Source organism: Microtus oregoni, unplaced genomic scaffold (genome assembly GCF_018167655.1).
Source record: "Microtus oregoni isolate MIOR12 unplaced genomic scaffold, Mior012 000094F_ref0000399, whole genome shotgun sequence".
NCBI classification, from domain to species: Eukaryota; Metazoa; Chordata; class Mammalia; order Rodentia; family Cricetidae; genus Microtus; species Microtus oregoni.
The window spans coordinates 759,810-778,611 of record NW_024544707.1 but is presented as its reverse complement, the minus strand read 5'-3'; the positions used below and the strand labels follow the sequence as shown (position 1 = coordinate 778,611).

At 44.1% G+C, this 18,802-nt stretch overlaps 1 protein-coding gene across 1 annotated transcript; it reads right to left on the bottom strand.

Moving 5' to 3' along the window:
- Positions 1 to 14,001: 14,001 nt before the first annotated feature.
- On the bottom strand, positions 14,002 to 15,892 carry LOC121442695 (heterogeneous nuclear ribonucleoprotein K-like). The gene has a single exon (XM_041644305.1). It carries the CDS (start codon positions 15,824 to 15,826, stop codon positions 14,435 to 14,437), a length of 1,392 nt encoding a protein of 463 aa, XP_041500239.1. The 5' UTR covers positions 15,827 to 15,892; the 3' UTR covers positions 14,002 to 14,434.
- Between the last annotated feature and the right edge of the window lie 2,910 nt (positions 15,893 to 18,802).

Genomic DNA, 18,802 nt, shown 5'->3' with positions numbered 1-18,802 from the left:
GATGGTGACGCACGCCTTTAATCCCAGCACTCCGGAGGCAGAGGCAGGCGGATCTCTGTGAGTTCGAAACCAGTCTGGTCTACAGAGCTAGTTCCAGGACAGGCTCCAAAGCCACAGAGAAACCCTGTCTCGAAAAACAAAAACAAAAACAAAAAAAAAAAAAAAAAAGACCTCAGTGTACAAAGTCTTAAGTCTCAAGATCAACACAGCAGATCTTTCCAGTCTCCCACGAGGGCTATTTTTTTCTATTCCCAGCTCTTGTCTAACAGGTGATCATGTTCCCAGTCCACCGACATGCACACTATCCCAACATCTCCACCTGTGGCCCAGACTAAACCCCTTGTATCCAAAGCCTTATAGTCCTATGTTTTCCTAAATGCCCAAGTGACCCATATTGACAAGCTCAAGCCAATATACCCATGGGAAGTTGACACTTGTCCCTATTTCCTTCAGATACTCCCCGCCATGGTTTATATACAGCTAGCATGCAACCCCTAAAAGCTCATGGGTGCTGAAATTGAATCCCTAGTAAGAGGTAATAAGAGAGTAGAAACAATCTGACTAGATTTTTATTATTTCATTTAGGGTCTAGCCATGTAGCTCAGGCTAGTCATAAACTTGCAGCTATCCTCTTGCCTCAGCCTCATTGTGCCTGACTATAATGTTTAGGAATGGGGCCTTTGAAGTAATTAAGATTAGATAGGGTCAGTATAATAGAGCTAGTTGACTTTATCAGACAAAAGAGACCTGAGGACATGATGGATGGACAAACAGACAGATCATACACACACACACACACACACACACACACACGTATGCACACACACACAAATGCACACACACAATGTCTTGCAAGGCATCCTGTACTACTCATAACTCTGCCAACAAGGTTATGGCCTTACCTACCGACACATACATCAAGTCAAAATGAACCCTTTTCTTCTGAGTACACAGTCTTAGCAATTTTATTATAACAAGAAATGAACTAGGCTTTCTCCAGGGCCCCTGGCAGTCTTTCTTACCTCTCCCTTTGCTTTTTCTCTCCCACTTTTCAGCTCCCTCCACTTCACTTGGTTTACCTGATCTGCTCAAGTCCAGTCAATTTCCTTCCAGTACCTGTTGAAATATCTCTCCACCACCCCTCTCCTTCAGCCATGGCCCTAGAGAGTCCATTCCTGGTGTGACCAGGATGCAGCCCTGATCATACTGCTCCTAGAACCCCATGCCTTTAACAACTGTCTCTCAGCTGTGGCTCACAGTCCCCACCACAAGACCCTGGCCTCCTGGCTCTACCCTGGCCCCGCCCAGCATCTCCTGCACAGTGAGCCTCCATCCAGCTCCAGGTTGGGCATGAATGAAGGCTCAGTTTTCATTCCCGGTGTTCTTTCCCTTCTGCTTCTGCAGGCCAGCTGCTATTCCTCGTTACTGACTCATATCAATGTCTCCTTTCCCCTGAACCCCAGTAGTAGACTATATCATAGCCCCCAAAGGCATCCAGTGTCACATTAAAGGGCAACAAGAGCTTCACGGTGTGCTGAAGTTAGGGACCATATGAAGGGGGAGCACCAACCACTTTTTATACTGTTGTGACCAAAATAGCTGACAGAAGCAGCTTAAGGGAAGGAGGATTTAATTTGGCTCATCGTGGCGGTGAAAGCATAGCGACTCCACGGTGGCAGGAGGGAGTATCAGGTTCTCCCCATCTCACACCACGATAGAAAATAAGCAGAGCAGTCAGGTCGGAGAGGGTTGAGCTACAAAACCCCAAGCTCACCACCCTTACCCTGGCCAGTGACTGGCTTCCATCAACGAGGCTTCACCTCCCACATTGCCACAATCTTTCAAAACAGTGCTACTTGCTAGAAACCACGTGTTCAAATCCATAAGCCCATGAGAAACACTTCATACCCAGGCCAGAATACAGAGATCCTCCTGGGTTGTCCAGTTAGCCATGCAATCACTGGCCCTTAAGCCTTGTAGTTAAATATCAGAACAATAACCTGATGTGGAATAATTCTTCACGGTGGAGATGTGTTGTTCTCGTTGTTAATAAAGAACTAACCAGCCAATAGCTAGGAAGAATTCTTAGTCTCAGTGTGGTTATTTGAGAGCTGGCAGGTGAGACAGAGCTGACTTCTGGTACAAAGAAGAACTCTGCCCACAATAACCCCCTTTAAAATATTCCTTTCCCCAGAGTCTACTAGTTAATACGTAGATTTGCGGCTCCAAAGAGGTCATACTTAAGGATCCTGGAAGATTCTCCAGTTGGCACAGAGTCATGAACACTGCCAACTAACATCTAGGGCACCATCTTCCTCCACCCTCACTGAAGTCCCAGGGTATTACATCCATCTTCTCCTTGGCATTATCTGTGAGCCACTGGAAGAGTGTGTGGGCTGTGATCGATCTTAACTTTCATGGGTTAATTCTCTTCCAGCCAGAAAGATTCTGGGAATCATTTCCTGGAGACTTCTGGAAAACAGGCTACTTCCCTCTTAATAGGAAGTCTTAGAAAGCTGTGCCTCACCCCACAGGGTATAGTCCCTGCTGCTACTGGAGCTGTCACCTGACCCAAAGGAGGACCAGTCTCAGAGGAAGCTGAGTCTGCACTAGCAGAGTGGGGAGATGGTAAGAGGATTACCACAGGAAGGGTCAGTCCCAGTCCATGCCAGCTACCACACATGCATGTGACTCGTTAGAGCATGAGACAGAGATGTAGGGAGCAGTGCTTCCCAAGTTCCTTGTGGTCAAAGACCCATGGCTGTCTGAACATCTCTGCACCAACCTCCACACACACCCTTTCTTTCTGTCTCTCTATCTTTAGAAAACAAACAGGCAAACAAAAACAAAAGGAAAATATGTTTAAAAACAGAAAATATATAAGCAATATTATACACAGACACAAAATCAAAACAAAACCCATAAAAACAAAAAGTCAGAAAACATAATATAGAAGCAAAAGACTAGTAAGACCAAAAAAAAAAGCCCAAACAAAGAATATGAGACAAAAAGTCTATTAAAAATACCATTGAGTTTGTTTTATATTAGCCATCTACTGCTGCTGGCCCTTCAGTGTGGTTTATATACCCAGTGAGACTCCATTTGGAGAAAACTAATTTTTCGGTTGCAAGTAGATGTTGCTTCTTTGTTGGGGGCAGTGGGGGGGTGGTGTTTACGTCCACTTCTGGAGTAAGGAGTTTTAGAAGCATCGCAAGCAATGCTCAAACTTCTGATGGGAGTGAGCAATGACATTCTGGAAGAGCGCCCAGGCCAGGCTGCCACGGCACTAGGGGCATAGTGACTTGCCAACCATCTGGACTGTGACTCACAAGAAAAGATAGCCCAGAGCTGGAACCCAGTGAAGCAGGCAGGAGGGTTGCACAGCTGGACAGAGAAATGGACATCTGACAGAAAGACATTGGGGACCACGACCATCAGTCTTGCTGGAACTCTGTCCGCACTCCCAATGGAGGTGCTGGCCATTTGCTGAAGCCACAGGTGGCCAGATGGCATGTAGGCTCTCCTTCCAGATAGAATCTCAGGAACAGAGGCCCAGAGAGGATACAATTCAGAAGGCAGGGGCTGGTCTGGCCTAGGTCTACGTGTTCCTGATACTCAAGTCCATGGTTCTGATCCTTGAGGGAATCGTGACTAACCATGTTGCACTTGCTATGACAGGCCATATTTCTCTAGATTTATTTGTTTGTTTGAACTAAAATGTCCTTTCTGCAGTCTAGGGCAAAACTGTGGAGAAGGCACAGAAGCCCTATTGTCCTCAGACTCCCTCTCATTCCTCTTCTCTGACCTCCCTCCCTTCCCCACACTGAGCTGTTACCAGTCCTCGGGGCTTCCCAGATGCCCAGGCTCAGCTCCCTCGCTAGTTTCCACTGTCTTCTTTAAGTATTCCAGGAATTGTTTACGTACTGTCTACTTTTTACCCCAACCACCACTCCATACTCTAAGCTCCATAAAAGAAGAGGCGCTCCTCGGGGCCTGAGCCCCCAGTACCTATAAGCAGTGCCTATCATATATTAGGTACTGAATAAATATTTAAAGAACCAACCAAGTCACTTACACAAAAGTAATGGAGACTGCCCATGTTCTTTCCTACAGTGTACAGAATTGCAAGAAAGGAGGACCCTTCAAGAGAACAGAAGTGTTCTGGGAGGAAGAAAAGGTTTGCTGAGGCCTTGCTAAGGGCCAAGCACCAAGCTAGGCAATAAATATATATTATCCATGACAATGGCTGTGCATGGTAGATGCCCTGTGACAGGTTAAATATTAACCCATTGCAATTAATCTCTATTAAAGGAACTTAAGGAATGGGAGATGAAAAGAAGGAGTTTGCGTCTGAGATGGAATTTTCCTAGTAACTATCTTAGCACACTGCAGGCAAAACTTACCCTGCCTGCTTGTAAGAGGGACTGCTTTAGAGATCACAACTTCTCGGTTATGATAGAGGGACTGTCACTGTCCTGGTGGGGGGGTTTTCAAGTCAAGGAATTTTGTGTACCTCCCCCTGCAGACATGAAGTTTGAACGGAAGACCCTTTGTTAATGGATGGCCAGAGGGAGCTGTTGACTCCTTTCATCTAGAAAACAGACTGAGGAATTTTGAAGACCACAAGTCAACATAATACAAGTATTGACACCTGTGAAGTAACCACAGGTGTGATTTTTGCCAGATATATTTGACTTACATCAGCTTCATAAGAAACGTATGTGGTTTCCAGTGAAGCTAGTATACAACAGTGCTGCGGCCCTTCATTAAGATCCAGCCGTGATCTAAGATCATTGCCACTGCAAATGGTCTCTGGTCCTGAGATTAGCAGGCACAATAATGAAGGTGAGAAGAAAAATCTAGAGAGAAGGCCATCCAAGGGGGTGTTTCTGAGAGAAGACCCAAGAACCAAAGAAAAGAGGCAGACTTAGACAGCCACCTCCAGAATCAAAATTTAGACCTGATAAAGTATTCCCATCTTACACAGAGACCTCTTAACATGAGCCTACTTGGATTTCATTATTTTTCTGGCCAGAGATATCCTTTCCGGTTCTCCTTTTAGCAACTGTGAGGCATTTTTTAATCCTGCCCCTTACCCACCAATGCACTTCTGGGATGTGTCAATCAGGTGTCTTCCTTTCTTTGGCCTTTGGATCTATAAATGAAGAGGAGCCACATTCAAGGAGTCTTATTGGAACGCGATAGCAATCATAAGGCTTTAGAATTTGAGCTTGATGTCACAATTTGATGTGAATTAGTGTTGGGAAGCTGGAACGAGAATAAGCATATGTACATATGGAAGAAATGTGACTAAGAGCCAGAGGATTCACCTAAGAAGACTGAAAAGAAAAGTGGCCCCAGTCTTCCATTCCTCCTTCCCACTACACCATCTTCAATGGTACTTTACAGCATCTCCCATGGATAGATGGAGTTCATTTCTCTACCCTTGACTCTCGGTGCACTTTGAGACATATTACCATCTTATCCTTCCTTCCTTCCTTCCATCCATCCTTCCTTCCTTCCCTCCCTCCCTGCCTCTCTGGATCCTGACACCAGCATATAACTGTCCATTTGTGCTATTCTAATGAAATGTATAAGGAACAAACACATTTCTCATCATCGTAGAGACTGGAAATCCAAGCTGAAGGCTCAGGCATTGGTTTGGGGAGGGCCACTCTCTGCTTCCACGGTGGTTTTCTCCTGCTGTGTCCTCAGAGTGGAAAGTGAAAAGGGCAGAGAGGAGCTCTCTCTGCAGCTTCTTTCATAAGGGCATTCGTTCGTTCATTAATAAGAAAGGGGCTTTAAAGACTTCGTCACTTCCCAAAGGCCCCATGTGTATAACCATTGTGGGAATAAAAATTTCACTGTGAATTTGCAGAGAACTCACTCATCATGTGAACAAGATCAATAATCAATGGATAACATGTGATCCCATCTGATCTCCTGTTAAGACTGAAATCTAGACAATTCTCATTCCTGAAAGACGGGGAGGGGGGGGGACCAGCCCTGACCAGCATAAGTAAAGTCAGTTGAGGTCAACTGAGTCTGCCCCAGATCTGGAGATTTCTAAATCATCAATAATGTTTTTTGACTCTCCTGCTTAGATGCTCAAATGGATTTCTGTGTCCCAAGGATAACATTCTCAAAGTTTTTCAGCGATCCTTTCTATAAACTGCAGTGACCATCTCTGCACATGCCCTTCCCTGTAACCTTAGTAATAAACTTCTGCACCAAATCTACATCCCCTGTTAATCCACTCAGTGTCTCCCACCGTATCACTTTGTTCTCTGGTACCTGAAAGCATATCCTGCCCATCATGCTTACCCTAACATCATGTTTACACTACCATCATGCTTACACTAACATCATGCTTACACCAACATCATGCTTACACCAACATCATGCTTACACCAACATCATGCTTACACCAACATCATGCTTACACTAACATCATGCTTACCCTAACATCATGCTTACACTCACATCATGCTTACCACCCTTCCTGGAGAAGTCTCATAGCCAACCCCTTGCTCAGCTGTGCGCCACCCTAGGACAGAAGCAGTAGCTCTTTATTCCTGACTCTTCCAGTGCTGGGCTCAGTACCTGCCTTATACTAAGGGCATGGATGTTAGGGTAAGTGTGTGGATGAGGGACAGATGGCCTTGTGTTGCTCTTTAACTCATCAGATGTGGATTTCCTTCTTTCAAGGTAAGAAACAGACTCTAAAGTCAGGAGTGAGACACAGCTCTCTCTCCAGAACAAGCAGAGACGAGGCTCATGAAGATCTAAACTTACTTTTAAAAACTCTGAGGGTGTTCTCCTCAACACATGGGAATCTACTTAATTATTTAGAGTCCAGTGGTATTTCGGATGATTTAGAAAGCTCTGAACAGCCAGGATGGTGGGAGTACATATGAGGCTGGGCTGTACAGACGGCAGACTCATCTGCGCTGACCGCCTGGCAGCTGGCCCTGTTCTTGCTTCAGCTTCCACTGCAGCAATGAATACTCTTTATGGCTTCTTTCCTCATCCTCTATTCCTGGCCAGCCAAGCCCAGACTATTGCAAAACCACTTTTTAAAAATTGTTATGGAGCAAAGGACCAAATTCCTCTGTCCTTAGGCAACATACCTTGCCTGGGTCCCTGTGGGTAACAGTAAAGTAAACTTCAAATGGGACCTTAAAGAGAAGTTGGCCACTCCTAGGAGTCTGAGAGGAGAATGAGAGTTTACCAAAAGCAGCAAGGAACAAGTCATGGAATGGATCCTAGAATAACAATGACAACAATCAGATATGACTGTGCCACTGAAGATTCTAGTCCCCTGGAGAAGCAAAGACATGTAAACAAGAAACAACCGAAACTACTAGGTGCCATAATAGAGATACAGGATTGAGCCGGCATGTTGTTAGCATGACTGCATGCCAGTGCGCTGAGGGATGTACACATGAATGTGCAGTCCGCATCTGCAGGCAGACTCGCTCTGGAGCAAAAGAAGAGGAGAAAGGATTCTGCACGCCGGGCAGTTGGGAACTACTACAGAGGCCTTCCAGGGCCTTAAAGGGGGGCAAGAATTTAGAAATTAGTGATGCAATCCTTCAAAAAGAAGTAAGAAGAAAAATCTAGTGATAACATATTAGCACAGGAATGGCATTTGAGAAAACTCAAAACACTATTGTGTTAAAGACCAAAGCACCTTGATCCTAGTCAACAACTCTGGAAGAAAACTCCTGCTCTACCAGCGGTCACTCAGGTACTAGGAACCTTAGTTCCCAAAAGTACTCCCTCCCTTTGACTACATATTCTGACCCACACTCCTGCAAAAGACACCACTCTACTGGAGGCCATACCAGTACTAGGAAACCCAGATACCTGGAACCCTAGAGGCCGCATCAGTATCCAGAACCACAGAGGACATGCCAGTATCCAGAACCCCAGAACCTCAGAGGCCACACAGGCAGCCAAAACCCCACCAAGGATATACTGTTGAACCTGAAGACTCACTGGTCACAAGAACCACAGGCCACTCAGGTCAGAATACCAGAGAGGTAACAGAAAGCAAGGGGAAATAAACATCTATCCAACAATGATAAACTCAGAAATCTGCACATAAACCTGTAATAATCCCAAATCCAGATGACTAGAAGCCCGCATAAGAAAGGCCAGCTGGACTGGGACTGAAAAAGCGTGGGATAAAACTGGACTCTGAACATGGCGGACAATGAGGGCTGATGAGAAGCCAAGGACAATGGCACTGGGTTTTGATCCTACTTCATGTTCTGGCTTTGTGGGAGCCTAGCCAGTTTGGATGCTCACCTTCCTAGACCTGGATGGAGGGGGGAGGACCTTGGACTTTCCACAGGGCAGGGAACTCTGACTCCTCTTTGGACTGGAGAGGGAGGGGGAGAGGAGTGGAAAGAGAGGTAGGGAAATGGGAGGCTGGGAGGAGGTGGAAATTTTTTTTTCAATAAAAAAAAGAAAATATTTCTTACATTCTACAAGATTAGAACTTTTGCTAAACCTCACAACCAGAGTTAATAATACACCTTGAGGTCACCTAAGACTTAACACTGGGTCAGGACATAAAAAAAAGAATACAGTTCACATCCAGGGCAATATGGCACGACCAGAACCAAGGTGTGCTACTACAGCAGGCCCTGGATATTCCAACACAGGTGCAGAACAAGAAATAATCTTAAATCCAATCTTATGAAGACAATAGAGGCCCTTAAAGAAATCCAGGAAGACACAAACAAACAAGTGAAGTAAATGAATAAAACTGTTCAAGACTTGAAAATAAAAATCGAAGCAATAAAAAAAACACAAACTGAGAGAATACTGGAGATAGAAAATCTAGGTAAGTGAACAGGAACTACAAACACAACCATCACCAACAGAAAACAAGAGATGGAAGACAGAATCTCAGGCATGGAAGCTATGTATCTTAGTTAGGGTTTCTATTGCTGTGAAAGGACACCATTACTATGGCAGATCTTTTAATTGGGCTGGGTTACAGTTTCAGAGGTTTAGTCCACTATCACCATGGCTGGACATGGTGGCATACAGGAAAACATGGTGCTGGAGAAAGAGCTGAGAGTTCTACATCTTAACTTACAGGCAACAGGAAGTGTGATGTGTCACTGAGTGTAGCTTGAGCATAGGAGACCTCAAAGCCCACCTTCAATAAGGTCACACCTTTTTCAAAAAAGTCACGCCTCCTGAGAGTTTCTTTGGGAGACATTTTCTTTCAAACCACCACAATAAGTTAGAAGAAACTGATACATTGGTCAAAGAAAATGTTAAATCAAAAAAGTCCCTGACATAAAACATCCAGGAAATCTGGGAAATTGTGAAAAGACAAAACTAGGAATAGAAGAAGATTTCCAGCTCAAAGGCCCAGAAAATATCTTCAATAAAATCATAGAAGAAAATTTTCCTACCCTAAAGGAGAGATCCATAAAAGTACAAGAAGAGTCTGAGGCAGCAGTCTGAAGCAGTCACGCAGACAGTCTGAGGACTTAGTCTGAGGGGCAGTCTGAGGACAGGATCACCACTTTGTTCTGAGCATTGGTAGAGGCCATGACCACCCTTGGAACCAAGAAGTAGCACATATCAGTCCATGTAGGAACAAGATGATGCAGGAAGTCAAGGATTTTTTCTTAATGCCCAAAGCATCAGACAGTTACTGCACCCAAGAGATATAAATCCTGTATTTGTGCTTTAATCTAAGAAGGAAGGCTTCAATGCACATAGGGTTATCATACTAATGAAAGTATCATGAGAGAAGCTTCCTGAGATACAGAGTGTGACTTCACAGAGCAGACCAGAGAGCCTTCATCCAGCAACTGACAGAATCAGATGCAGAGATCTACAGCCAAACACCAGGTCGAACTCTGGGAATAAAGTCGAAGACAGGGAGTAAGGAGTATATGTGCAAGGGAGGTCAAGATCATGATGGAGAAATCTACAGAAACAGCTGAACCAAGTTCATAAAAACTCATGAACTCTAAACCTACATCTGTGGAGCCTCCATGGAACCAAACTAGGCCCTTCATATGTGGGAGAAGGTGGTGAAGCTTGGTCTATCTGTGAGGCACTTGGCAGTAGGACCGGAATCTCTCCCTGGTGCATGAGCTAGCTTATTGGAGCCCATTGCCTATGGTGGAGTACCATGCTCAGCCTTAATGTAGGGGGAGGGGCTTGATCCTTCCCCAACTTCATGTGCCTGTGCCAGACTTTGTTGACTTCCCATGGGAGCCCTTACTCATTGGGAGAAGTGGATAGGGATCGGCTGGAGGGGAGGAAATGGGGAATGGGGGGGGGGTAAAGAACTGTGGACGGAATGTAAAATTAAATTTTAAAAAAACAAATTAAAATTAAAAAAGAAAGTATCACAAAACTAGAAATGTGCCAATATGAATAACTAAAGTGGCCACAGAAATAAAGGACTTCTAACAAAAAAAATGATGTAGGATTTCCCTGTATATGCTGTGAATATGTTTTATTAACATTGGTTAGTAAAGAAGCTGTTTTGGCCTATGGTAGGTCAGAATATAGAAATGTTGGAAATCCAGACAGAGATAATGAAGGAAAGAAAGCGGAGTCAAAGAGACACCATATAGCCACCCAAGAAGCAATATGTGAGGTAACAAACTACGAGCCTCATGGTAAATATAAAATAATAGAAATGGGTTAATTTAAGATGTAGAGCTAGCTAGAAGTATGCCTGGGCCACTGGCCAACAGTGTTGTAATTAATATAGTTTTGTGTGATTATTCAGGTCTGGGTGACCAGGAAATGAAAGCACAGTCTCCATTTACAAAAAAAAGTACAAGAAGTTTACAGAATGCCAAATAGATTAGACCAGAAAAGTTCCCCCTTATATGTAATAATCAAAACATTAAACATACAGAACAAAGAAATAATATTAAAAGCTGCAATGGTAAAAAGCCAAGGAACATATGAAAGCTGACCCATTAGAAATACACCTGACTTACCAATAAATCCAGAAGGGCATGGACAGATGTCCTGCAGACTCTAAGAGACCACAGATGCCAGCTCAGACTGCTATACCCAGCAAAACTGTCAATCACCATGGATGGAGAAAACAAGATATTCCACGACAAAGTCAAATCTAGACAATATCTATTCACAAATCAAGTCCTACAGAAGGTAGTCCTATAGAAGGTATTCAGAGGAAAACTCCAACCCAAGGAGGTTAACTACACTCAAGAAAACACAAGAAATAATTTCACATCAGTAAAACCATAAGATGGGAAACACAAAGACACTCATACATTACCAACAACAACAAAATAACAGGAACATCATTGGCCATTAATATCTCTCAATAGCAATGGACTCAATTCCCTGATGAAAAAAATGCAGGCTAGCAGAATGGGTGCAAAAAGAGGATCTATCCTTTTGCTGCATACAAGAAGCACACCTCACCATCAAAGATTGACATTACCTCAAAGTAAAGGGTTAAAGAAAGATTTTTCAAGCAAATGGACTCAAGAAAAAAGCTGTATAGTCATTCTAATATATAACAAACTAGACTTCTAACCAAAATTAATCAAAAGAGATGAAGAAGGACACTTCATACTCATGAAAGAAAATTCACCAAGATTACTTCTCAATTCTGAACATTTGTGCCCCAAATGCAAGGGCACCTACATTTGTAAAAGAAATATTACTAAAGAGTAAATCACACACTGAACCCCCCACATTAATAGTGGGAGACTTTAAAACCCCACTCTCACCAATGGACAGGTCATCCAGACAGAAACTAAACAGAGAAATAATGGAACTAACAGACATTATGACTCATATTAACCTAACATATCTACAGAAAATTTCACCTAAACACAAAAAAAAATGTATTTTCTTCTCAGCACTTCAAAGATCCCTCTCCAAAATTGATCACATACGTGGTCATAAAGCAAGTCTTAACAGATACAAGAAACTTGAAATCACCCCAGTATCTAATCAGACAACCACAGATTAAAGCTGAACTTCAACAACAGAAACAACAAAAGCCTACAAACTCATGAAAACTGAACAACTCTCCACTGAATGACCACTGAGGCAAGGCAGAAATAAAGAATTAAAGATTTCCTAGGATTCAATGAAAATGACAACACAACATGCCCAAATTTATGGGACACAACGAAAGAGGACACAATGCTAAGAGAAAAGATCACAGCTCTGGGTGCCTTCATAAAAAAAATTAGAGCAATCTCATACGAACAACTTAATAGCACACCTGAAAGCTCTAGAACAAATACACCCAAGAGGAGTCAATAATAATCAAATAATCAAAGTAATAATCAAACTTGAGGGTAAATCAATAAAAATAGAAACAAAGAGAACAATGCAAGGATTAAATGTATTGTAAAATTAGTTGGTCCCTTGAGAAAATCAATAAGATAGACTGTAGTTGGATTTTTCTTTGGGCCACCAGCTCACAAATAATAACACAGAGACTTATTAATTATGAAAGCTTGGCCTTGGCTTAGGCTTGTTTTTAACTAGCTGTTATAACTTCAATTAGCCATTTTTAATAGTCTATATTCTGTCACATGCTGCCCAATCTGCTTCCTCCGTACCTCCTCACACCTAGATTCTGTCTCCTACTTCTCTCGCTGCCAGGAAGTCCGGTCTAGACCTCCTGCCTAGCTATTGGCCATTCAGCTTTTTATTATACCAACCACAGAAACATACCTTCACACAGTGTACAAATATCCTGTTGGAGGAGCCCACTTGTTGCTACCCAGCTGTTCAGACCGGGAATAATCACATGGAAACTATATTATTTAAATCACTGCATGGCCTATTAGCTCTAACTTCTTATTGGCTAACTCTTACATCTTAATTTAACCCATCTCCATTAATTTGTGCTTCACCACGGGGTTGTGGCCAACCAGCAAAGTTTCCACCTAAGTTCTACTTTGCTATAGGTCCAAAGCAGTTTCTTTATTCATTAATGGTAATCACAGCATACAAAGGGGATTCCCACATCAATATCCCACATTTCCTTCTTTTTGCCTAAATAAAAAGGAAAGGTTGTAACTCTAACACTGTAAAACTATATACAATAAGAACAATTATCAGATAAGAATTACATTTACAATGTCCAGTATATTTGTATTTGTCAAATTCAGAGAAAATATTCCATTATCTAATCTACTTTGATGAGTCAAAAGTTTTGTACCTATTTACTACTTTTTATCCTAATTTATATTACAAACCCTAGACTATCTTTTTAGACCTCAAAACATTTTCTAAGATAAACTATTGAGGTTTTTACATCTCTCAACCCTATATATTTTACACCACTTTTGTGAGTTTCTTTTCTGAATTTGGTAACAGGAAAAACTACAAACTCTAACTATCTTGTCTTCAACCCCATCACAGACCTGAGAAGGATAAAATATTACCTGATTAAACAGGGATTGCAGAGCAAGCAACTTCCAAAACTAAGAAATGCCAGAGATATCTGGCTGCGTGGACAGTCGCCCCAAGGTTCTTCTGCAATTTTGAGGCATTCATCTTCAGCCTACAGGCCTAGAATACCTGGCAGACTTTCCTGTGGAGCACCTAGTCACACAGCCAGCAACAGAGCAAGAAGGAAAAAAAGGAATATAGAATAGAAAAAGATAAAAGCCCTGAGACAAAAGGTAGACAAGATAATTTAAGTTGAGAAAAGTTGGTTAGAAACAAGTCAAGCTAAGTCTGTGCATTCAAAAGTAAGAATAAGTCTTGGTGTGTTTATTTGGGAGCTGGGTGGCAGGCCCCCCAAAGAGCAAAAAAAAATACAATGCCCCTTCATGATAAAAAAAAAAACCTTGGAGAGATTTATATATAATAAAGGGACATATAAAAATTTACTAAAGGCAATACAGCAAGCATATAGCCAACATCAAATCAAATGGAGAGACTTAAACATAATAAAGGCAATATAAGGTAAGCCAGTAGCCAACATCAAATTAAATGTCAAAACAATTCTTTTTTTTTAGATTCACTAAATTTATTTTAAAAATCATAAAACATTTCTTACAAAAGAGCATTACATTCTGCACACTGCTCTGAACAAATGCCAGGGACATGTGGACTATTACTTTCCTCCCTGTCCCACCCCCCCCCAATGTTACAGTGACCACAAAGCAAGGTGTTCACAATAATTACACGGGGGGAAATTTTTTAAAACCACCAACAATAAAGAAAAATTAAATTCACTCACTCTGCTGCGGTTTCAAATTTTTAATGTTTGTTTTTTCAAGCCCTCCCCCCAACCCTGTAAGTAACTAAAACATTATACATCTTGTCAACACTACACCTCAAATGCAGAACACCTATGAAGCAGAGGAATGTTGGCTTTTTAAACAGAAGCAGATAAAAAAAAAAGATGCAGGACTCCTTCAGTTCTTCACTAGTCTTAGAAAAACTTTCCAGAATACTGCTTCACACTGTTCTGAAGCAAATACTGTGCATTCTGTATCTGGTCCTGTGTTCCTGTGATGGTAATAATCCGATCTTCAGATCCTTCCAAAGGCTCATCAATTTTGATCGATGCTCCTGACTCATGACGGATTCGTTTAATCCACTGACCACCTTTGCCAATAATAGATCCAGCCAAATCTTTGGGAATAGTTACTTGTGTGGTAATAATAGGTCCGCCAAGATCACCACATGAGCCACGACCCCCTGCATAGGAATAATCATATCCAGAACCACCCTGTGGTTCATAAGCCATCTGCCATTCTGATGGACTCCATGTGTCAATTGCAGAGTCCCAAGTTTCATCAGCACTGAACCCAACCATGCCATCATAGCGGTCTCCAGGCCTTCCTCTTCTGTCGTAAGCCATTAGATCTCCCCCTCTGGGAGGTGGTGGTGGAGGAAGAGGAAGATTCCGAGCTCTGCTGCCACCCTGGCCACCACGACCAGGAGGTGGTGGTGGAGGTCCTCGACGAGGGCTCATATCATCATAATCTCTTCTAGAGGGAGGTACGGGACGCCCACCCCGACCAGGAGGCATTCTGTCAAAACCACCTCTTCCCCGCATGGGAAATCCCACAGGACGTCCACGGCGGTCATCAAACATCATTGTAAAACCACCATAATCATAGGTTTCATCATAAAAGTTGGGATCATAAGGCTGTGCACGTCCTTTGATGGGAGACTCAGATATAAGGTCAAGGATGATCTTGATGCACTCTACAACCCTATCAGGCTTTCCTCCAATAAGAACAACTCTGTCAGTAGAGTGAGGGCAGCATTCCTGGAAAAGCTTGATTGTTGTCTGAGTGTTTTCTCGAAGTTCTTTAATTTTAGCACCTTTGACACCAATAATTCCTCCTGCCAGACTTTGATGAATCAACAGTCTCAACTCGCAGTCAAAGTCACTTCCTTTATAGTGTTGGTAATTTAAGCATTCCACAGCATCAGATTCGAACGGGAGCTGGCTGGTTGCAGTGGGTGATGGCAACTGCAGGCCCTCTTCCAAGGTAGGGATGATTTTCTTCAGAATTTCTCCAATCGTTTCAATATCAGCACTGATACTCAGTATGCGCTCGGGGCCACTGCTGTCTGGGACTGAAACACTGGCATTGTAGTCTGTACGCAGAGCCTTAATGTTCTTGCCTCCTTTCCCAATCACCGCACCAGCATTCTTGCTCTGAAGCAAAATGCGCAGTTCAACCATCTCATCAGTATTTCTAGATCTTTTAAAGGCTTGCTCCTCTTCCATATCTTCTGCAGGGCGTTTACCAAATTCACCATTGGTTTCAGTGTTGGGGAAGGTTTCTTCTGGCTGCTCGGTCTCCATTTTCTTGAATTAAATGGATACACCAACGTGAGGGGCCGCAGGCGAGCGGGAGGCGAGTACGACGGCGACGTCCGTGCAGCGGAGGCACAGAGGATAATAAAACAATTCTTTTAAAATCAGGAACAAGACAAGGTTGTCCAATCTCCATAACTATTCAATATGGTACTCGAAGCTAAGCTGGAGCCAGGAAGATACTGGAGGAAATAAAGGGAATACACACTGGGACAGAAGAAGTTAAAGTATCGCTATTTGCAGATGATATGATAGTATACATGTGACCCACAAAATACTACCAGGAGACTTCTACAACTGATAAACACCTTTAGTGATGTGGCTGGATACAAGATTAACTAAAAAAATCAGCAGTCCTCTTATACACAAAAGATAAATGGACCAAGAAAGAAATTAGAGAAACAACATCCTTCATAATAGACTCAAATAATATAAAATATCTTGTTATGACTCTAACCAAGCAAGTGAAAGACCTATATGACAAGAACTTCAAATCTTTAAGAAAGAAATTAGAAAAGATATCAGAAGATGGAAAGATCTCCCATGCTCATGGGTCAGTAGATTAATATAATAAAAATGGCCATCTTACCAAAAGCAATCTACAGATTCAACATAGTTCTCATCAAAATTCTAACACAATTCTTTTTTAACTTTCTTTTTATTTATTCTTTGTGCCTTTCACTTCATGCATTTTTTATCCCATTCATTCCCATTTCTTTGTATACTCCTCTGCCCTTGGGATGCACCCTCCCAAAAATAAAATAAAATTTAAGAGAGAAAAAGAAAGAAAGAAAAAAGGAAAGAAACCTCATTATGGAAGCAATAGTGTGGCATAGTGAGTCACATAGCAAACCTTTTTGTCCATGTATCTTTGCTTGCAAGTGTTCATTGCAAAGAGTCATTGGTCTGTTTCAAGGCCCCTAGTGTCCTTTCTGCTACTCTATTAATGCTGGATCCCCACTGGGACTCCTCTTGGATATCCTGCTGCTGCCCTGTGTCGTGGAGGTCCTGCAGCTTTGGGTCTGTAGGATCAGCTCTTTCACATGCTCCAGCAGATCATAGATGGGGGTGGATGTTGGGGTGGACCTGGGTAGTTGCAGGGTTGGTTGGTCAGCCTGCCAGCTCTCCCCTGTCTTCACCACCCAGGTGAGCTCTCCAGCATTGTCTAGGCTACTCCACCTCTTGCAGGGATGAGCAAGAGGTGAGGCTAGTCCCGCTTTCACATCCTCTCCCACACCTACACCTTCAGGGTTAGTTCTACTGTGCTGCCCAGGTGAGGTGTAGGGGACACTCTCCCAAATGCTGCAGCTCATGAGGGGTAGGGACAGACCTCCCACTGTTATGACCTCAGGGCCAACCCTCCCACCTGCTCAAGCAGTAAGGGGCAGGGGGTAGGCATCTCTCCCCAAACCCACACCACCATATGGCAGATGAGAGGCAGGGTCAGTTCTCCCTTGCTCACGTTCCCAGGGTGATTCCCAGTTCATAGGGTCAGCTCTACTGTGCTGCCCAGGTCAGGTGCAGGCTCCACTTTCCAAAATGATGCAGCTGCTAAGAGGGAGGCCAGCTCCCTCTCCCACCACAGGTGGCAGGAGCAAGGGGAGAAGAGAATCTTTCCCTTGCCCTCACCACCACATGGCAGACAAGGGGGATGTGGCTAGCTAGCCCACTCTCACACCCTCGGGGCCAGTTCACCTGTGCCTCTGCCACTAGGATCAGCTCTACTGTGCTGCCCAGGTGAGGAGCACGACCCACTCTCCTGAGCGTTGCAGCTAGCAGGGGAGAGGGCCAGCTCCCTCATCTGTCACAGGCAGTAAGGGGCGAGGGGTAAGGAGGCATCCCTCCCCCACCCCCACCTGACAGACACAGCTTTCCTATACTGACAGCTTTGGGATTGGCTCACCCACACCTCCACCAGCAGGATTGGCTCTATTGTGCCGCCCAAGGAATGTGCAGGACCTGCTCTCCCAGCTGGGGTGGGGGGTACAGGGGCAGTTCTCTCTCATTGCTATGACGTCAGGTCCAGTTTTTCCACCTGCCTTAAGCATTGGGGGTGCATCTTTCCCCGACCCATGCCACCGTATGGCAGATGAGGGCTTGGGCCATATCTCCCATGCTCAAGGTCTCAAGGCCTTGGGGGCTGGCTCACCCATGACCCCCAACCCCACGACAGAGTCAGCTCCCCTGCTGTGCTGCCCAGATGAGTCATAGGGCCTGCTTTCAAGTGTGTTTGAGCTGGTAAAGGGGAAGATACGCTCCCTGGCCAGCTGGAGGTGGTAGGGGCAAGAGGGGGCATCTTGCCCTTTCCACTACAACCATCCTAAGACAAGGAGTTGATACAAGTTATCACTCTCATGCCCTCGGGGCTGGCTCACCTGTGGCCCTGTAACAGGGTCAATTCTACTGTGCTGCCCAGGCAAAGTGCAGGGCCCATACTCGCAAGTGTTGCAGCTGGTGAGGTATTGGATAAGGTACCCTGCCTGCTGCAAGTGTCGAGAGGTGAGGGAAGGAGGGCATCTTTCTCCCACCTATGCAACCATGTGGCAGACAAGAGAGGCATGGCCTGCTCTCCCATTCTCATGCCCTCAGGTCCAGCTCACCCATGCTCCTGCAAGCAGGGTCTTGCTCTATTGTGCTGCTCAGGTAAGTAAGGTGTAAGACCCTCTCTCCTGAGTGTCTTCAGCCAGTGAGGTGCAGGACCAGTTTTCCCGAATGTTGCAACAAGTGAGGGGCAGGACCAACTCTGTACAGCCCTATCCTCTCTGCCTTCGGTGGTAGCAGAAGCCTCAGATGAAACACAGACGGAGACTGCATCAGGGCCATGAATCTAGACATGGGACCCTGCAGCAGTCCATGTCAAAACATCACCATGGCCCCAGGTGGCCATGAAGCCACCCACCTCAGCCTGCTCCTCACATCTTTACCTCTTCTGACATGCCTCTGTCCATATGCCTAGAACCGTTC